At 42.3% G+C, this 22,390-nt stretch overlaps 1 protein-coding gene across 3 annotated transcripts in view; it reads left to right on the top strand.

Moving 5' to 3' along the window:
* Nucleotides 1-22,390, top strand: part of tle2b (TLE family member 2, transcriptional corepressor b) — a 73,859-nt gene that overhangs the window by 35,030 nt on the left and 16,439 nt on the right. For 2 of the 3 annotated variants that reach the window (XM_026160276.2, XM_026160274.2), the window contains exons 5-7: nt 15,537-15,599; nt 18,241-18,315; nt 21,364-21,544. In XM_026160276.2, the coding sequence (XP_026016061.1) occupies nt 15,537-15,599; nt 18,241-18,315; nt 21,364-21,544 (319 nt within the window). The remainder of the gene's footprint in view (nt 1-15,536; nt 15,600-18,240; nt 18,316-21,363; nt 21,545-22,390) is intronic. The other variant, XM_026160275.2, reaches the window with a different exon arrangement.

The raw sequence follows: 22,390 nt of genomic DNA, 5'->3' as shown, positions 1-22,390 counted from the left end.
GGAAAATAGGAGGAGTGGAAGGAGAGATGGGAAGAAAAGATAGAATGACAGGAGGAGACCAAAGAGCCGGAGTGGGGCATATGAGAGTGAAAAAGAGAGAAAGTAATGAAGAAGAAACGGTCTGGTGTCAGGAACCAGCGAACAAGGCTGCGAGAAGAGCTAGCAGCCAGAATATGAGAGCGAGGAAAGGTGGAAACAATTTATGATTGAGCAGCGGGAAGGAGAAGTGCATATGTGCAGAAAGAAGGAGGGCGGTTAAAAGGGATGGGATAAGATGTAGGAGAATCGGCGTGAGAGGAAATGTGAAGCAGATAGCAAAAGAGTACGCACGGTATCACGAGTAGAAAAGGAAACAGAGAAGCCCAATTTGACAGAAATAGAATAAAAAGAAGGTGGTGGAAGGGAAAGTGGTCTAGCACGGAAAATTAGGGAAGTACTGTAAAAATGGCATCAAAAAGAGAGAAGATGTAAGAATTTTTGAGAGAAAAGAAAGTGGACACAGTCATTGCACAGAACGAGAGGTTGTGGAGGATGTTACAAAGGGAGAAGGGCTATAAAAGTGAGTGGAAGAGTTTGAAAAAGTAAGATCATTTATAAAATTGGGGACTGAAGACATAAAAGTACAAGTGCACGTAGAAAAAGACTGTCAGAGTATGGGAGATAGGGAAACTTTAAAAAAATGGCAGGGAGAGCCGATGTTGGAAAAAGTGTGAGAGCAGTGATGAGAAGGAGAATAGGAGAGAGAGATTAATTGAACGGATGAAAGAGGAGAGGGTAAACAGGAAGGATGGAGCCTCAGAAAAGACAGATAAAGACCTCATAGAATAGATGAGGGGAGGGGGAGCGATGGAGATGAAAATGAGAGCAATGGGGGGAATGGGAAAGAAAAAAAGGGGCAGAGCAGAAATAGGGAGACATAGAGAGAAACAGAGACATCAAGAGAGGGAGGGGAGCTTTGAGCTGCAGCACGAAATAATGAATCATGAATAGATTTAACAGTATCTGCTCTTATTTCCTCTCCACACACCCCCACCCACCCTCCAGCTTCCTCCTAACATCCTGTCGAGATCACTGCTATTGCCTCTCTCTTTCTCTTTCTCCAGCGCACGCTCTGTCATTATCTGTGGCAGGGCCATCTCATGTCCTGGCATTAATTGAGCTGTAACAGTCATCTCTTGCCTTTCTACCCTTCCTTCTACCCTCTTTTGATTTTTTTCTCCCCTCATCTCTCTCTTTTCTGTTCTTTTACAATTTAATTTTCACATTTCTTTAAATTTCACACCGCTTTTTTTTTATCTCTGCGCTTCTTTCTTTCACTCTCTTCCTCGTTCTTTCTTTGTGCTCCGATGGTAGCATCTCCCTCCTCTTAGGCTGTATGGATACACTGACATGCATGCACACACGCACACCATCACATTATCTCACTTCCATTATCATATCATATATATATATACTAGCTGTATCCCCAGGAGGAGCGAGGGAGGCTGTGAGAACTTTACGCTGCTCTCCGTGGTTATTCTGTATTCATTGATATAGCACTTTTGGGGCTTGAGTAGTTATTGCCTGTATCCCCTGCTGTGCACAACATGTATATTCAGTATATTTTGTAATTCATCCATAAACTGTGAGCTCAGAGTTGTTGGCAGAGGGAAGCTTACAGATGCAATAGTGTGCTGTATGTCTTGAGATGTGTTTTGAACAGACTGAAACCTGTTTTGTATTGATGCTTAATTCTGGAAGCAGATTGATAAGTTGGTGGGATGGAAGCTGTGTTAGACTCGTTTCCCACAAGAGCACAGTGCAGTCTGGGAGACTGTGAAAATGTGAAAGGCAGGAGGTTAATAAGATAGAGCCAATACTTGTTTGCTGTAGCAAAAAGACAATCGCAGCAGAACTAACCAGCAGCTTAAGATTCATAACTACGGTGAGCATTACACGCATTATTGGTATTTAGCAGACAAAAAGCTTCACAGGTTAGAAGTTCACGGTTTGATTATGATGACGTGAATACAAATATTTACTAAAATAGTCACAAGAACAACCTGGACAGACACAGTCTCAGTCGATAAAAGTGTCATTTTGAACGGATGTCGTGTATTTGAACTGAACCGGAGCGAAAAAGAGCAATACTGGCAGTAACGTGACACGCCACCATTTCACAAGCAATATACTATTGTTCCTTCAATTCATTGTTCATCAAAAATGACTGACTTGAACACAAGATGATACTTGCATCCCATCTTATATGATTTACAGGATGGGATGTAAGTAACGGGAGACAGACGCCCTCTCTACTTTTGAGATTAGCTGTAAAAATGTCTTGTGTGTCTTTGTCCTGCCTCTCTCCCCTTACTCATAACCAGTCACGGCAGATGTTTGTCTTAACAGTTCACTTGGAGAAGTTCCTGTGATTGTCACTATAATGACTTACTGGAACTCCTACTGGAACTCAGCCATCATTAATTTCACCAGTCCTTTCCCCGCTATGCTGAGTCAAAATGTCTGCAAAGACCAGAATTCTAATCAACCAGTGAGTGAAACCGTCTATTTGACGGATCATTAATTGTTGAAGAAGCTGTAATGTAAAGTGGCACAAAGATTAGCTGTGCAACTCGAACATAAAGCACATCAATCTTTGCGTGCTGGTATGCTGAGGTGTATACAGGAGTGTATCACTGAAATGCCAGTAAACCTGTGATACCTACACAGCTGGTCGATGGTGCTAGGTGCAGAGAAACGCCCCGCCTCCTAAACAGACTGCATCTTCTGCACTATAAGCTGGCTAACTGAGACTATTTTGGGGGTTGAAAATGACAACATATTCATGTATCTTTCCTCTATTTTGTAGTACAGCGTTGAACGGTGCATCCTCACAGTTTCAGTGGTAATATGCGATTTCAGCAGTAGGCTCTATTGCTTCTTTGCTGGGGTTCTGTCCCCTTGAAAACCCAGGGGGTCTGCAGGGGCTGTGGCAGCATTTCAGTAACTGTCTGGGTAAGTGTTTCTGTATGACTGGATCGGGATCTGACAGTGCCTCGCAAAAAAAAAAAAGAAGCTCAGATGACTTCCAGGATTCAGCCTTAGGCTGCCTCTATATCTTCACCTCCTTCCTAACAAAAATAAACTCCACACATTAGTGTCTAAATTATACCTGGAAAGGAAGCAGGAGTGGATGAAACGCACATGGCCTAAGCTTATGTTGCATCATGTAGCCGCTCTCCTCCCTAACAGTCACTCCACAATCTTATCACTGGAAACAGGAAAATCCTGCCTTTGACTCCAATTTGGGAGACTTGATCTCGTTAATTCATTATGATTATGCATGTACAATGATCGCTGCTTTTAGGTGTGTATAAATGTCTGCCTGATTTATTTAGAAATCAATATCCTAAGGAAGCAAATAGCAGCCTTTATGAGTCAAGCTTGCGTGGTCGGCTGATTGAAATCCGTGATTTTTACATAAGGATCAACACTGAGCCGTGACAACAATTTTAACCAGTTTGACGTTTGAAAAATTATTCACACTGGGAAGCTGGGGTTGAAACTGCTTATTTGTTTGCATTTAAACAGCCTGATAGAACGCGATGCTACAACACAAGGCTACTGGGCAGCAAGGGCAGTTAATTAGGGATTAAACAGCAGGAAATTGGAGGAAAGTGTGAAGTTAAAAGCCGGGTCACAGCTGAATTTTTATAATGGTGCATACAATACATTGCTTTCATGGCAGAACACATGCATTTACCAACTCGTCTTTTTCTTACAAATACCTGTATTTTGCTTTCTGGTTACACTCACACGCAGTGTAACCCTACAGTGTGATGTTTGCAAGCCTTTAACAGCAGTTTTAAAAGACGTCTGCACCAAACTCATTAAATATTGAGGTCAGTTTAACTAAGTAGTGTTTATTAGCAACAAATAAGCAGCCAAAATGTCTCATTTATAGTCAACTGAAAGCATACCTGTTGTATCCTATAGGATAAAACCTGTTTTGCACCTGTTTTATCCTATAGGATAAAACCTGTTTTGCACCTGTTTTATCCTATAGGATAAAACCTGTTTTGCACCTGTTTTATCCTATAGGATAAAACAGGTGCTTCCTCTTTTCTGCGTGACTACATGTATGTTACAACCATGTTACAAGCAAGTAAAAATAAATCTGCATTATATACCTGTCATATAAGTGGCCCTGCCATTAAATTCCTCCACTGTCAGATATGTTTTGAAATATCCTCTGTAATAATTTTACAGGCTAAGAGGCAGAAAAGGTGGCCAAGTGGTGAGCGAGAGCATCCCATTAGTGAAAGGTGTCAGTGTGTCCTTGAGCTGGAGTGAACCCCTGGCTGGTTACTAATTTTAAGCCATTTAGGATAATAACAGCGTGAGATAAAAGCTTTAAAATTAGTAGCTGGGAATTTAGGAAACCAAACCTAAAACCTCAAATACTTATTAAAATATAAAAATTACACAGTAGACCGACGGCCAGCGTCTTTCCAGTCATCTTTCCGAAGTTTGGTTCCTGAACTTCAGGATGAGACTCAGTGAAATAAATACTCGGCACGAAGGGGACGCTACGTTATTTCAGCACACATTTCCCCTCAATAAAGAGCAGCGTCGGTAAGAATGCCAGATTCCCGCACTATATATGGCATATTATAAGAATCAGCGATGCATACATATATATAGCCTTTACATAGTGTTTCAGGATTCTAGTTAAAGAGATTGTGTGGTGCACAGAGCAGGCAGGATATTATAGGAGGCTGTGTTTGATAGTCAGGATGCTCAGCAGCCAGACTGTTTCCCCTGTGGACTCCTGAGGACAGATGAAGCAGCTGGCTGTCCTTCCTTCCTGTTCCCTCCTTTCATTTCACCACCACACATATGAGGCCGAGGGTGTGGGAGTGTGTGTGTGCGAGCGTGTGTGTGTGTAGGCGTGCTTTTGTGTGAGAGAAAACAGCGAGTTTCCCAGTCATTTTTGTACTCCCATTTATGTGGCGGGTTATGTTATAAAGTAAACAATTTTATATTTCTCAGCAGTGAAAGAATAAAAAAACGAGCCGAGTAGTGGTGGGAAAACCTGAGAAAAAGACAGGAAAGAGGCTGAGCAGAGAAATAAACAGAGAAGATGAATAAAACAGAAATGGGGACTAAGGAAGATTAAGAGAGAGTACAAGCAGGAGAGAGAGATCACACGGGAGAATATTTATCTGCTTGCGTCGTGTAAAAAATTGTGTGCATGCGCTCATCCTCCAGCCTAATTAGCCCGGGCTGTCTGGCCTTTTTATGCATGTGTTTGTACACATGCGTGTGTGTGTGTGTGTGTGTGTGTGTGGTATATTTGGCTGAAGTTGTGACCTGAATCCTCATCTCAATGGGGAGAGGGAAGAGTGAACGAGAAGGAGAAAAAAAGGGGGGAGAGTGTGAGCAGGAGATGCCTTCATATCATCTCAGCGCTTTGGTTCATAATAGGATTGGGCTTCCCTCTCTTTTCCTCCTTTTTTCCCCTTCTTCTGTCTCACTCTTTCAATCTCCTGTGCCTCAGATTTTTTTTCTTTCATTTTCACCACCCAGTCAGTGCATAATCCCATGGTTGCGGTTAGATTTTTATTTAAAGTGGTTTTATTTGAAGGGCTGGATTAAGATGAGGCTGGATATGTGGGTCAGCTGAAACAAGCTTTGGAGAGGTCAAATGACTTTGTTTGTGTGTTTGTGTGTCTGTGTGCGTGCGCGCGTCTGTGTTTGGACTCTCTTTGATAGTGGTGGTATAAGCAGTCTCCTCTTTTAACATGTTAGCATCTGTGCCCTGTGTGTGTGCGCGCGCATGTGCAAAGCTTTGATGTCTCACACTCTCTTTCCTTATCTCTCTCTCTCTCTCTTCAAACCGTGTGTGTGTTTGCTTTTGTATACATGTGTTGCAGAGCTCATTTGTGAATAATGAAGCATAGACAGCGAGAGCTGGCTAGTTTGATATAGCCCTTTAGGAATGATAGAGTAGAAGTTGAGAGAAAAAGAAACACAGTGAAAAAGAAAAAGAAAGATGAGTTGAAAGATAAAAGCATGTGATTAAATTCCCAGGGAGCTAGCCTTTTAGCGTAATAGCTTTGTCACATTGGCAGAGGATCTCTGGTTGCTTCACAGACTATATTGCCTATAATTCTGTGTGTGTGTCTGTGTGTGTTTTGACATGTGCATATATATTTGAAAGGGCTGTATGTTGTGCCAGCGACCTGTGCTTGAACTGGAATAAATAAGCTGGCTAAATTCGGAAGACACAGTTGTAGTTTTCACTATAGATAACATATTCTGGTGTTTGCTTCATGTTTCTTGCTTCACGTTGTTTTGTTTAAAGACATTCTTGTAGCACAATGAGTGAGACGTTGATTTTAAATACCAAAGTAATAATAAAAGTATGATATTTCTGTGTTCCACTATCTTTCACTCATCATGAAGTTCACATTTTAAAATCCTTTTGTATACTTTTACAATTTTAAATAACTTGGCGCCTAGTTACCTTACTGACCTCATCGACTTGTATCGCCCCAAGAGAGCACAGATCCTCTAACCAACTGCTCTTAGTGCAACCAAGGCCCAGACGAAAGACTAGAGGGAACTGAGCTTTTGCAATTGCCGCACCCAAACCGAACTATTGATGTTCACACATCCGAATCCATACAATCATTTAAATTGTGCTTAAAAACTCACTTGTTTAATCTAGTTCGGACTTCCACCCGGTCTGCATTTGTGCTACATAACTGTAACTGTTACTGTAACTATAACTGTTTTTGTTATCTTTTGTTGTAACCTGCGTTCCGGCACTTGTGTGAAGCACTTTGATGAACACAGGTCCTTTTTAAATGTGCTATAGAAATAAACTTTGATTGATTGACATTTGTTATTTTGGAGGTAATGATTCAACCGATTTTAAATGAATTGCAAAGAAATTTGCTTCAGAAGTGCAACTAGACAAATTGATAAAAGGATGAAGAATTTAAGTACTGTCAAGTTAAACTGCTAAACATCAACACGTTAGCATGTTGATATAAACATTTAGCGTAAAGCATGGCTGTGTCTTTGTACTGAATTCGATTTCCTTCAGCACCACGGCTAGACTCTAAAGTTTAAGTAAAGTAGAAAAGTCAAGCAAAACGAATTCAAAGTTTGTCTGTGAAGTGATTGTTGTTATACTGACTAATACCGCTATAGGCAAGCTCATAAGTCTTGGCAAGACTGTTCTGATTTTCTGTTGTCCAATTTTTTGTGAGCCTGTGTGAATCGTAGCCTCAGGTTCCTGCTCTTTGGTGTCTGAAGTGATACCTGCTGTGGTCTTCTGCTGCTGTAGCCCATCTGCTTCAAGGTTTGACATGTTGGCGGTTCAGAGATGCTCTTCTGCTGGTTGTAACAAGTGGTGTTTTCAGTTACTGTTGCCTTCTCTGACCTCTGACATCAACAAGGCAGTTAAGAACTGCTTCTCATTGAGTAGTTTCTCAGTTTTGGCCATTCTTCATAAACCCTAGATGTAGTTGTGGAGAAAAATCACAGTAGATCAGCAGTTTCTGAAATATTCACACACGTCTGTCTGTCAACGACAACCATGCAATGTTTAAAAGTCACCTTTTCTCCCCCATCCTAAATGCACTGAGTTGCTGCCATGAGTTTGGCTGATTGAAGAGTTGCGCTAACAAGCACCTGAACAGGCATACCTAATAAAGTGGCTGGTGCGTGTATAGAGTGACTGTTAAGCAGATGCTGAAAAAATAAAAAGGCTAAATCTAAGAAACTGTGTCCCACACCATAGAGCGTATGTTTCAGCATCTCACAGACCCGGCAACAATGAGATACATAAAAGCAACATTCATTAGCGTATATGTAGGTGTCGGTGTGTGTGATGCGCACGTCTTTGAATGCCTTTTCATGCGTGCATACTCTGCAGCCAGCTTTGCTACTCTGGCTACTTTGTGTCTGATTGCATTGTGGATGACATGGGTTTGAAGCCGTATGCAGTCTGTCAATGCAAGCTGGTGAGCTGGCACAGTGTGAATATGACTAATAGCTTAGTGTATAATAGAGTCAGAGAGCGCAAGATCTAGAAAACTATCAAATTTCAACCACAATTGCAAGGCAGAGATTTTGAATCTCATTGTCACAGGCTTGTGTGTGTGTGTGTGTGTTTGTGTGTTTGTGTATTTCAGAAGCATAGAGGGTGTAAGGACCGTGCATCTGTGCGTCTCGAAATTATCTATGTGCCTTTTGTGTGAAGTTTTTGCAAGTACATGTTTCGTACTGTGTGGCACCTCCATGTATGATTGGATACGTGTGTTCATGAGAAAGTCGAAGTGAGCTGTCTGTCTGTATTTTTTATTCTAAATGATTCTGCTGCCCGCTCCGCTGCCTATCTCGCATTGGTTCTGCACTGAAGGTTGAATCTGTGCCTGTGTGTATGTGCTGGAGCAAGTGTGCGGGTGTCGGTCCCATGCTGTGAGGCTGCTTGCTCTGCACACAGCTCTGTGTATGCGTGCTCCTATGTTCTGTTTAGATTGGTTTTCTGTGTGCTCTTGTTGCTCGGTCCGTGTGTATGTGCGTGCACAAATGCTCGCGGTGGCTTTTGTGTGCGTACTTGTGGGCTCAGTTGCGATATGCACAATTCCGAGGGTGCGTGCATGCTCGTATGTGTGTCGTTTTGGTGTATGTGTCTGTGTGTTTTGGTGCCCCCCTCCCTCTTTCTTTCTCTGTTTCCCTTCCTCTCCTTCCAGAATAGTGGGGCCATCAATCAGAGGCAAGGGGGATAGAGGAAGGGAGTGAAGGGTGGAGGAGGCGAAGTGGAGGAAAGGAGCTGGCTGGGTGCCAGGGAAGAGGAGCTGGCACGCTGCCCAGAGGAGAGAGAGAGGAGAGAGAAAATAGGAGGGTAGAGGGAGACTCTGGGAGAGAGAAACAGGGCAGAGAGATGGAGCAAGAAGGGGAGAGAAATGAGAGAGAATAAGAAGAAGGGCAGAGAGAGAGCAAAAGAGCAGAGCCAAGTGCACCGAGGGAAAACAGAGGGAGAGAGCAAGAGAGACACCGTGGAAGTGGGGAAAAATGAGCCAGCAGAATAGATAAAGAAGAAGGCTGATTGCTTGGAGAAAAAGAGGAAATATGGGGAGGAGGTGGGGGGGTACTGAAAGGGAGGAAGTGGGAATGGTTGTTCTCACCGAACAGCGATGTGTCTGCCACCCCAATCAGTGGGTGATTAGTACGTCATTGGCTACAAATATTTACCATAACCCTCAAAAGTCACCACACTGCTGCTCGTAATGATACCAACTTAGACTTAGTTCCTCCTGCGCTGGATGGCGGATTGGGCGGCAAGGGATCGCCAACGAGCTCGGTTTGCAGCCACATCTTCAGCCTCGTCCCATGAAAGATCGACCGCTTTCAGGTCCTCAATGAATGACCATCTCCATGTCTGTTTTGGTCGTCCGTGGCTCCGTGACCCCTTGGCGGGTCTCCACAACATGGCTATCTCCGGTAATCGTTTCCGATGTTGGCGAAGAACGTGACCGGCGAAATGGAATCGTCGCTCCAATACCATGTCCGCTAGCGGTCGTGAGGCAGTGTGCTCGTTGGTAACTCGATACGAAATCTTGAGAATCCGTCGGAGGCTGTGCTGTTGGAAAACATTCAGTCGTCGGATAATTGTTGCCGTCGACAACGTTTCACTCGCATAGATAGCCATCGGTACAACTATCGTATTGAACAAATGGACTTTAGATGATATCGAGATGGTGGTCGATCTCCAAACCGGTTTCAAGTTGCGCATGGCCGATGCTGCCTTTCCGAGCCGACAGGCAATGTCCTTCTCCGAGCCACCGTCCGGTGTTATCACACTGCCCAGATACGTGAACTGATCGACTTCATCAAGCGGGCAATGGCCGAAGAGTACCGGAGTATCGGACGAGTACCGGAGTCCGATACTCTGATGCCAAACGATGATGATTAAAATGTGTTTAGTATTACATAATATTATAAATTTTGAGGATTTTCTCTTTTTTTTAAATAAACTGGATCTTTTACTTTATCAATTACTGGTTTCTGTTATCTTGTGTTGGAAGTAGAGAGTGTATTTGAATGATTATGAGTCCACTCGCAAAACGCATACGTTTGCAAAAACTTGCACAAATGTATACGATGCTTTTAGAACAACTTTAGTGCCATGAACGCAGTAAGATGAGCTTTCATTGTGATTTACAAATACTATGAGCCACCACTTGTATAAATTACGAAGGTCAGAAGCTCATTACTCCTTCTGTCACCACAGAACAGTTTTTTTAAAACCTTTTATATCGATGTGAAAATGACTGGATATTCTGTTTTCAGTAGCATCATCTGCCACGCTCACTGTGGAATGCATTCAATTTAAAGTTGCCCGTTGCCTTCGGTGCTCCACTCTTCCTTTTTCCAACCAGTAACTATTCCAGCAACAAGCAAGAGGGGGAGCAAAGAACAGAAACGGAATAGGAGCTAAGAGAGGTGGCAGAGATTTTTGTTAGGAGCAATTAGAGCGAGTAGAGGGGTATCACTCACACACTTATGCACACACACACGCACGCACACACAGACACACAAAGCTGGCTTGCTCAGCCATAGTGGGACTCAGAGGCTGGCACAGCTGGCAGTGCCAGAGCACACTGGGCACCATCTTCCTCTTCCCGTGCCAATCTCAACCCATGCTCATCACATTCAAATTCACCAAGCTTTATTGGCAAGACGAAGGCGGTCAGTGTTGCTCGCTGTCATGCTGAGAGACCAAATTGAATGCTGATCTTTCACAGGGAAGTGGCTTCCCCATTGTTCCAGCTCAAGTTTACTTTAATGTCAAAAGTGAAAATGTGTGTGCTCGGAGAAATGGGACTTTCAGTTTAGCCCTTCATTTGAGTTTCTCTGCATTTAGTCTTCGTCGCTTTGTCTGGCGATATGTTGAAGCTACACAGGATGAAAAAAACACAAGATGCTTTGCCATTCTAAGCAAACAGCTGCGTGCAGATTGTAACACGTAACGCGTAACACAACCTCCCTACGAAACAAACTTTGGCTTTGTCAGAGCAAAGCCAAACTCTTGCACTTTTTTTTTTTTTAAGAAAATTGCATAGGCAGATACGCCATCATTCTGCAGTTGCTTATCTTGTGAGTGTTATAATTTTCTTTTTAGAGTACGCACAGCCTCATCTTCCCACCTGTCTGGACTATTTCTACTTCAGTTAGTCATTTTCAGCATTTTCCAGAATGCATTTTGACAGCCTTCATAGAACAGACAGGAACATGTTGCGTTTATCGTGTGGGTTAAATATGTGGGTGGACGGAGAGCAGCAGATAGCAATTGCAAAGTAAGTGCGGGAGAATGAGTTTGTTTTTTTTTTACAGTCAAACTCTAAGAATTACACCTCTAACTCAAAGCGTCACTCTTGCCTCTGCATTATGGTCCACTGAGCCGAATGCTGGTGTGGAAACTGTCCCTCCTGCCTGTCTTTGGAGTTCCTCCTGACTGACAGCTGAATGTGGGTCCAAAATGTTGGGTCAAGGACAGTTTATTGGCATGTATGTCTGACTTGCATTCAGATTTTTAATCATGATGTCAAATCGTGTGCTGCTGACCACTTTAAAGAGAAACATCAGCTCAACACATCTGTCTTTTTATAGACTAAACTCTTCACTTCTGCTGAATTGCAGAGATATCATCATGCTGGATGTCATGTTTCTGACAGTCTTTGATGTGACTTAGTACAGTGTGCTGTGTCTAGGGTACTGACATTTTTTTTTAGTGGTTTCACGTAGATATTTATGTATTTTACAATATGTGGTATATAATCGATGCGGAATATACCTGCATAAGCCTGGTAATTGCATAGTTGTTTTAGATTTGAGAGGATTGCATCCTGTCAGCGATGAAAAGCCTAGGTGTGCTTCTACTGAGTGAGCTTGTCTGTTACATGAAGACACCGTCATACATGGAGCATGTGTGTTTTTATGCCTGTGGCTCGAACAGTCCTCAGGAACAGACTGTCTTTGTCCCAGCATTCCTTCTTCTTCCTTGTCTTCATTTCTTTCAATTTCCCTTCCTCTGTCAGTCTGTTTATTCTGGAGACTGTTTTGGTAGATTTTTGCCCTTGTGATTGAAAAGCTATTCCCTCACCTATATTTTCTCTCTGTTTCATCTGAAGCTTTTTTCTCTGTCTCGCTGTCTGACTCCATGCCAGCTGGCAGGGTATCTGCCCTCAGGTGTTTATTGACCAGTCCCTTGCTTTCCTTTGTATCTATCCATCCATTCATCCCTCCATCCAGCCAGTCTTTGCCAGTCCTCCCCGGTGGCTGTGCTTCGGTTGGACAGTGGAACGACAGTGTGCTGTGTTGTTTCTGAGACCCGGCCCGGCTCAGGCTGCTTCAGCAAGCTCGCTTTCGTCCAGTTGTAAAACCCATCAGTTATTGGTATCTTGTGCTTATAATACCTACTGTCTCTCAGGCATAACGTGGAGTTTGTTTGTTTATGATCTTCTCTTTAACTTTTGTTTTTTATCTTTCCAGTAAAGTTTGTTTGTATGTCGTAAGATCAAAGTTATGGGGACAGTAAATAAGAGTGGCTTCATAGACCAACCATGTTCAGGTCAGTCCCTTCAGATTGTATTTGGTTATCGGACATATGGTTAAACATCAGTACTGTCAGATCGGTTTCCTACTGGCCAAACTGAACCAGGTCATCTGAATTGATCTGATGGCTGAGCACAACCTGTTGCATGATAAGCGGCAATCTGGCATAGTTGCAAAGATAATTAATGGAGGAGAACATTGAACACTGAAGTGTACTGAACTATACCCTGCATAATTAGCAAAAACTCAGTGAGAAGTGGTTGTGAACCATCTCACAAATTACAAAATGACAGTTAATCCTCAAACATGTGTCCACTTAGAGCAATTTGTGGATCAAACTGTTCCCAGAGTGTGATCTTTTTTAATTCATAAGAACTTGTTTCCTATTTCTAAAGCTGTTCGTGTCAACTCAGAGCAACAACAGATATACGGTACTGTGCAACAGTCTTGAGCCACCCATTATTGCTTTACATTTTGCTTCCAAGCAGCCAGACTTTCTTCTAATGTTTTACTGAGGCCTTGAGGAATAGTTCTTCAGGCCATCTGAAAGTCTTTCAAGATTTTTCTTTTGACATTTGCTGCTTTTTTTCTCTCATTTTCACTCCCGAAATTGAGGAAGAGTCCTTGTACCGGACTATGTTCAAGGAAATGTTTTCTTAACACTGACCCGTGAATTATTCAAGCGTAAAAAAGTCACCTAACTCCAGGGATGAACCACTTTAAATTCTGTCTCTAGTCTCTTTGTTACTAGCACAACACATCATTTTTTCCCATTTCTTTAGTTGAATCTAAATGCCATGTTTGACTGGCATAAATGATATTTTTACACCAACAAGGTGATTCCCAAAGAGCTATTAGCTGAAAACATGGCACATCTCAGCAATTTGAAATTTCTTTTTTTAACATTATCAGGAAAGAAGTACAACAATAGTCCCACAGACAATGCAAATGCTGTAAAAGCATACTTGGATAGAAAAAAACACAGTGGAACACAAACGGTTATAGGCTGGCCTTCCTCGAGCGCAGACCCGAAGCAGTGTGGGATCATCTTTACAGCAAATGGAATAAAAAGCAGCCAACATCCAAGGAAGAGCTTTGAATGACCTTCAAGAAGCTATTGCTGACGACTACCTAAAGAAATTACAAGAAAGCTTGACTAAGAGAGTTCAGGCTGTGTTAAAGAAGTAAAGATTGGCAGAACTGTACAAATGCTCATGTTTCAATATATCCCTGCTTCTATTTCCCTGCTTCTATTACGAGTGCTTTGATTTATTTCCATCTGCGATCTAGTTGGACAGATTGAACAAGCAACAGGCTAAAGTATAGTCAAGCAGACTGACCATGGTTTCAGATGAACAGATACCACTTGAATACAGAAGAACGACTCCCTTGAGTTTAATGTAGTAAAAGTTTCACATTGGCAGCAGGCGGATAATCTACTTCCAGTTATAAAAAATATATTCAGGTTTGCCAAGTTCTTCTTTCTAACTCTTTGTGGTCCTCACATACATACAGACACGCATGCTTTATAGAAATACACCAAAGGAGCTGAGGCACAGTCATCTACACATGAATGCATAGGTTTACACACGCATGAAGCTGTGTCTGTCCTTGGAACTGAGCCGGGTGTCTGGTGCTAATTGTTTACGAAGCCTCGTTGAGAGTAACCGAAAGGCTGGTTGAATGGTGCGTGTCTCTGAGAGCCTTTGTATGATGGCATACACAGCCCCGTCAGTCCTGCGCTGCCCTCCATTGCCACGTCTGCTGTCTTTTATCTATTCCTCTTCAACGCCTCTAAGTGCCAGCAACATGTGTTAGTGAGGATGAAGTGATGCAGAGAGAAAGAGAGACTGAAAGCAGGACGGGCAGATGGAGGAAAAAGGGGGGAAAAATAAGACTGTTGGAGAAAAATCACCGAAAACATGAGAGCGACTGATGTTATAGAGGAAGAATAAGAGCAGCTGAGGGAAAAAGAGGGCCGACAGATTATAAAAGAGAGGAAATAATATAGAAAAATAGAAAGATGGGGAAATAGACAAAGAGAGCAACTGAGGGGAGGGAGATGAGAGAGGAAGAGAGAGGGGGAGAGGGATGGGAGGAAGAGGATGAATAGGGTAATAATGGCTCAGTGTGAGAGCTGTTGTAGAAAAAGAGAGAACGGCTGAGTGAAGAAGAGAACAAAATGAGGCTGAGGGCACTCAGACAGATAGAATTAGACACACCGCAGAGGTTCACTGTGCGTGTGTGTTTGTGTGCAAGGCTGAGAGGGAGTGTGCTTTTGTTTCTGTGTGTTTGTGTGCACTGGTGTAGAGTGTGTGTGTGTGTGTGTGTGTGTGTGTGTGTGTGTGTGTGTGTGTGTGTGTGTGTGTGGGCAGCAGTTTTCTTAGGAAGGGCACTATTGCTGCTGGTGTGAATGGATGGATGGAGGATAAGGGGACCAAGAAAAAGCATTTTCGTGAATTTTCACAGTTTTCGGAAATGGACAAACATAATAACATGAAATAGCCGGCTGAGACAGGTGGAGAGCTCGGGAGGAATTTTCTGAGGTTTTCGGCTCTCTGTGAATGTTCGTATGTTTATTGTTGGATCGTGAGGACAAGCTGAGTGAAACTAGTGTGAAGGTGCTAAAAGACCCAAATGATGAGCATAGCTCTAATGCTGCCTCCATCCCACCACCTCTGCTGTTCGCTCACACAATCCCCCACATGTTTCTTCTGTCAGTCTCACAGAAATGTCACTGACAGAACTTCTTGCTCATTAAGAAGGTGTTTAAATGCAACAAAGGCTTAATGTGCTGTAGAGGTGTATCATATGCTCTGTGCTCATTGTGTACTTATGATCCTGCAATATGCAACATGATTATATATCCCCTACTACTCTCTCCTTCTGTCTCTCACTCTCATTTCTCTCTCTTTCCATCACAGGCGGAGATTGTCAAGCGTCTCAGTGCCATCTGTGCTCAGATCATCCCTTTCCTCTCTCAAGAGGTAAGTGTTACTACAGCCAGAGACATTTACACATGCACAAGCAACATGCTGGCACAAAAAAGGGGAGAAAACCACTCATACCTCAGACACTTCCTCACAGAATATCAGAAATCATATACTGGATACAGCAGCGGTCCCCAACTTTTTTTGCACCACGGACCAGTTTATGCCCGACAATATTTTACGGACCGGCCTTTAAGGTGTCGCAGATAAATACAACAAAATAAAACTAGTACCGGTACCGAAAAAAAGAAGATTTATTCATAACACACGTGAAAAGACCCAGGAAAACCGAGTTAACGATAAAAACGATAACAAAATAATGCTGAAAACCGATAAAACCCCTGAAAACCATACATTTCATACCTGAGCCGCAACTCTCGCGGCCCGGTACCAAACGACTCACGGACCGAGGCCCGAGGGTTGGGGACCGCTGGCATACAGGACATTTAACAGTTGAAGAATTTAAATACTAATCCTGATTTGCTACACAGATGTTAATTCATCCAAATCCTTTACATTTTAAAGTAAGCATATTGATAATGGAACGTTAACTTTCAGTGGAATGTTGTCACTTGGACAGAATTCTGTATTATATACAGTTAGATCCATAATTTGTTGGATAAAAACATTTAGTGTTGCCTCTGAGTCCCACAGTTTCAGGCTTAATGTCAACTGGACAGTGTTGCATTTGTATTTCACTTTATTTTCACTGTAATTTTGCCAGTGAATAATTCCACCATCGGGCTGAAAAAGCAAAATAAACCGAGAGAAAGCAAAAACTTTACGAGTGGCCAAATAAGGACTCCACTGACCAGCTCAGCTTTTTTAACAGCAAATCTGTGAGAAAAGTTGGAGGCAATGTTACGGCTGCCAGTAGAACCATGTCAGTAGTGTTTACTGATGATGTGAATGGAAAATGAACCAAAGCAGACTGAAAAAACAACCCAAGAGTTTATCAATGAAAAGAAAATGGGTACTTTTTAAAGGCAAAAAGTGATTCACTTGTTCTCAAACCAATAGACCACGCTTTTCAGGTATTTAATACAAATCTTAAGGCAAAGAACCGACAAACAAGAAGCAACTAAAAGCAGCTGCAGTAAAAGTCTAGTTGAGCATCCTGAGGTAGGAAACACAGCATTGATGTTCATGGGTTCTAGACTTTTTGCTTCTGAAAATGTGGAACTGTGTATAAAAATATCAGTAAATACTAAACAGTTGAATATTTCTTTCTTTTTTAATGACTTGAATTAAAGCTGAAAGCCTGCACTTCAATCATGTCTTGAGTGTTTGATTTTAAATCCAATGCGGCGGTGCACAGAGGCGGCATTATTAAAAACGGTCTCCAACAAATTATTGATCTGGCTCTGTTAGGCGAACACAACAACTGGCTAATTTTTAAGATAAATAAATCAAACCAACAATAATATATAACAATAACAATTTCACAGTTAGTGTAGCAGATGTGATTGATACTTCTACATTTCTGACTTGAAGGGGCCACCATGTCATGTTACAGTCAGCTAATATTTGCTACTATTATTATTATTATTTAATGTAATGCCCCATGGTGAAAACAAGGTATTACAGTCATATGCATTGTATGTGTTTCTGGGGTTATTTACTAATGAACTATCCAATAGCGAATGGCGCTGATAACATAATAAATCTCACAACTTTCAGTGTAACTGGAGACAAAGCAGAAGTCTTTAGCATAGACGCAGCTATACAGCACATCATGAAGTAAGCTCTCTGACTACTCTAAGTTAAATACATACTTTTTTTAAGAGCTTCAGGGCCTCTTATCATTCAGAAACATTATCACCATTCCTGCACGAGTGTTTTGCTTCATTAATTGCTCCTTAAAGCCGTAATTTAATTTGTATGTGCTTAGAGGAGCAGAATTATTGATGATATATTGTTACATTGTTGCTCTGACTTTGGGCGAGACAACAAAACAGATTAAATGAGAGGAAACCATTTTTATAGTTTAATTCTACTGCGTCAGTGTGATTTTTACTGTACATTTGTGTGTGCGTGGAGGGTTTTTTGTGCAGGTGTGTACATTGTGTAAATACAAACCTGCAGACACCCTCCTTTTTTTTGTCTCCAAGTGTGAGTGTACACTGAGTGCGCTACCTGGAGACAGCAAGGTCACAGCTTTGTCAGTTTGATCAATATTGACACTGTGTGTATTCTGTGTGTAGGTGTGCAACAGCGGCACACACATGTATGTTTGAGTTTGTGCGACTGATTACATTGGGATTTTGTTCAAACAGAGCTGAGGTTTTCGTTAGCCTTGCTCTCGGTGTGTGTGAATGCGCACGTATCTGTACGTGTCTGGCTACAGTGTGTGCGCTTCCGTTTTTTTGTGACGTTCTCTCAATGTTTGTGTTGTGTGAATGCATGGTTGCCCCATCCAGACCATCTTATTTGCACTACCTGTACCGGCTTTGGATGGAGGCAGCAGCGTTTCTCTAGCTTGTTTAATGTAAAAGTCCCTGTTGTGTCATTACTGAGTGTACATGCAATATACTCTACATCACATTATGCTTACAGTATATATCCCAGTACACACCGTGGATGATTATGCACTGTAATATGTCTTTCTTTCACTTTCTCCCTTTATGTGTATGTGTAGCACCAGCAACAGGTGGTCCAAGCTGTGGAGAGGGCCAAGCAGGTCACTATGGCTGAACTCAACGCCATCATCGGGGTGAGTCACCTTGATTCATCAACACAGAGGAACTAAGAATGATGGGAATTAAATTATTATTCATTCTTAATGTCTATAAATACAAACGTCTGTGATGAGCAGTCCTGTGAAAATGATTCAGTAGCTTGCAGAACCACCTTTAACAGCAGTAACTTTCCATTTCTCTCACATCCTTATGGAGAAGTTTTGCCCCCCCCCCCTTCTTTACAACTTCACTTCACCTCATTGAGATTTGCGGGCATCTGTTTATGCACAGCTCTCTTAAGGTCCCGTATCAGCATTTCGATCAGGTTGAGGTCTGGACTTGGACTCCACTGCAACACAGTCATTCTTTTCTTTTGCAGTGATCCTGCTGTTTGCTTCCTCTTGAGAAACATCAGGTGGTCACCCAAAAAGTTGATTCACAATACTTTGAATACTAACTTATTAGACTTATCAGAGTATTTTTGCATCACCAAAAGCACGCCCTTGCACATTTGGCTATATTGTCCTGAGTATGCATGTGCCCCACTGCACATTAGGGCTGCCACGATTAGTCGACTAGTCACGACTGATTTAATAGTTGACACGCCGTTTGAAGCTTTGTAAGATCACAAAAGACTCAGGAATAAGTAGCAGGATTTAAGAGTGTAATAACGGACTGAAACAGAAGATGGCAGCACTGCATGTACAAGGATGCCAGTTGCCATTAAACCCCAAAGAAGAAGAAGTAGCTCTGTCCCAGAATTCATAGCGCAGCCCAGCTCAGTTTCCAACAATGGCGGCAGCTGGTTAGTTTTAATATTACTCTTATTATTCTTTCTGGGTCACAAAATAAACGTTTAACATATTTTCAGGCGAGAATGTAGCTGTGTAAACCTCAAATATCTGCTCAGTTTATCAGGACACCACATATTTTGAAAAGCGCTCTGACGTTTTCAGAGACGTCTGTTACCCACTAGCTCGATAGCTAGCCGGGGGCAAGGCTCACTAGAGCCCGTGAGAACACCGGACTCTGGGCAAATCGTTTTCAAACCCACCGCCGTCTGTCGCTACTCAGGTTAAACATACATAAGTCACTTAAATGTTATTGTTTGGCTTTTTTTAGAAGTGTATTTATTCCTGAGTAAATCGGTTTGGCTGAAGTTATAGTTTGTCCTGTTATATTTTAGATAGCAAGGAGTTTATTAAACTTCACCCAAACAATGCAAAACTATCATCTTGTCTTTATTTTTAGTTAGCACATACCTTAAACACTTAAAGCTGTAAGCTAATGATAGTTATATAAGAGCAGATGCATGCTGGTGCAATAAGCTGTAGTTTTACGTCCAATGGATGCATGATCTGATTAGTCGACTAATCCCAAAAATAATTGGTGACTAGTCGACTATCAAAATAATTGTTTGTGGCAGCCCTATTGCACATATATGTACGTTTCCTCATTTCACCGTGAGATGATATTGGTCGCATCTAACCGGCGATGCCCTCATCATTTTTCATTGCAGCGGCAGCTTAAACCGAACTAAACGCTCGCCGTTAACGTGTGGGAGCTGTGGCGCCAGCATCGTTCTCCTCCTCTTCTCCACCACTGTTGTGGAGCTATGTTTAGCTCACAGGTGCTTCCTCAAATTTGAAGGGGGGAGCTTTTCGCAGCTGACAGACACTTTACACCTGGGCACAGTTTGCATTTCCCTGTGATCTTCCTGCCATTTTCACCCACAGACTTAAAATAATGTGGATACTTCCAAAACATAAAGGCTTTCATCGCTGCCATCTTACTTGCAGAGCTACATGCACAGCGAGACCATTTGGCAAATGTTGATCATGTGAGCGGAAGGTCAGCGAGTAGAAGAGGTCAGATTGAACAGGAATGGTTTATTAATCTGAAGATTTGACACAACTAAATAATGAGTTGCCTGAATCATCAATTCAAGAACTTTACCAATGCTCATATTGTGCATATGATCTGCTTGTCTGTATATACATATATATGTACGCACAGAGAGACACAGTGATGCTCCTGAGTGCTGTAGTAGATGGGGCTTTCCACAGCTTGTCAGAGCACTGATCACATTACTGTCTACTTAAGGCCCTTTGTTCCTCCCAGCACTACAAACACTGCTGTCTCTAAGGTGTGTGTGCTTTTGTGTGTGTATGTGTGTCTAATACACCGGCTTGACAAAACAGCACACAAAAACACATCATAATGCTCCCCTCAGGATAATAGCCTTTCTTTATCTGTAGCTGCTCCTTTGCTCTCCTCTCTCTCTCCTCATTTTTCTCCATCTCTCTTTTTTTCTTGCCTTCGTCATTTTCTTTCTGGATTTTCCCCACAATCTTTTATCGTTCTCTCCATCTTACATCGGCGGTGTCCTCATTTCTTCTCTGCCATCATTTTTTTCTCTTACCTTTTATTCTCCCTGCTGCACACTTGCCTTCCCTTTCTTCCTGCACTCATTTACTCTTTCCCCTGTTCATGTAATTCTCCTTCACTTTTCATTGCTTCCTATGTTATTTCCTTCTGTTTCTCCTCATCATTTGCTCTGTGACTCAAACATTTTCATCCTTCCCTTTAATCCTCCCTGTGTTTTCCCATGGCCCCTTTTCTACCTTTTTCTTCTCCTTTATAATAAATCCCATTGCCTCGATATCTCACTCTTCTATTCACTTCTTGGTTTCATTCTCAACTGCCTTTGCTTCCTGGGTGTATCATGATCATTCAATTTCATTCTGCCTCTCTTTCCTTGTCCTCTTTCCCATCCTTGGTCTCCATCCTTTCACCTGTTAATCTTCTAATCACTTTCACATCCTGTCCACTTTCATCTTAACATCCTTCTTCACCGTTTGGCTCTCCATGTGTGTTTTATTTAATTCGCCTTCTCCCTTTCTCATGTTTTTCCTCAATTCTTTTTCCAACCACAACACTGCCTTCCCCCTCACTTCACTTCTCCCGTTTTTCATTCCCTTTTCTTCTTTACCTTGTCTTTTCTAACCACACACTCCCTTGTATCTCACCCTCCCTCCCCTTACTCCTTACCTCCCCGCTACTTTCTTTCCCTGTGGCCACAGCAGCAGCAGCTCCAGCACCTGTCTCACCACGCCCCTGGCATCCCCCTGACGCCACACCCATCAGGGCTGTCCCTGGGCGCAGGGGGCTCAGGACTGCTGGCACTGACGGGGGCTTTGGGGGTCTCAGCCCACCTTGCCTCCAAAGATGAGCGCAACCACCTGGACCCTGAACATCTCAGAGGTAAAGAAGCGTTTATCCTCTTCGTTCTCAGTTTTGACTGTAAAATCAGGATTATGTGTTTTGGTAGAGTATTTGTCATGAGGATATTCTGAGTGAGCAGCTAGAATAAAAGACTGTGACTTTGAGCAGCGTTAGTCTTTTCTACTATTGAAACCGGCTGCCTTTACTTGCACTCACACTCATCAGAACATCTTGTTTCTTAATGTGGACGTTTTTACCCCTAAAAATCCCTCCAGCCCTGAAGTGTACCACGGTTGTTCCACAGTGAGAATCAGTGTACTTGTTTTTGTTTCAGGTTTACACAAAGTGCTTGATCGATGATGAAATCAATGACAGTATTGAACATTTTGAGCAGATTTGGTTAGCTAGTTCTGTACATGTGAGGCTGAGGGAAAGGCTGAGGGAAACGGCGCGTGCACCTATCGAATGTCAAACGCGCAGAGATGATTTTTTGCTTCCTAAAATGTGTCTGTTTTCCAACATTTGCATTTCTGATTTTTGTCTTTAATTGGCTTCATTTGTCATCCTAGAATCGGCGGATAGTAACTCGTGACAGCTGCAGAATAAGAAAAAGATCATTTTTTATCATTTTTAACCACACAAAATGTAGTCAAAAATGCAAAGCAGCACTATACATCATCTCTGACAGGCTTTGTAATTTGTCCAGGAACTCACCTTTTGGACTCAGTTTGAACTTTCCTGTTTCGATTGCTGTCTTACCATGACCAGATGTATTCATGGCCTTTCTGTAAATGCAGGAGAAACGCTCTCTCCCTATGAACTTCCTTTCACCCCGATAGAATATCTTATCTTTGTGCAGTTTTTCCGGCAGCGAGCCAAGAGAGA

Source organism: Astatotilapia calliptera, chromosome 23, assembly GCF_964374335.1.
Source record: "Astatotilapia calliptera chromosome 23, fAstCal68.1, whole genome shotgun sequence".
Classification (NCBI taxonomy): domain Eukaryota; kingdom Metazoa; phylum Chordata; class Actinopteri; order Cichliformes; family Cichlidae; genus Astatotilapia; species Astatotilapia calliptera.
This window is presented reverse-complemented; position numbering and strand designations above follow the sequence as displayed.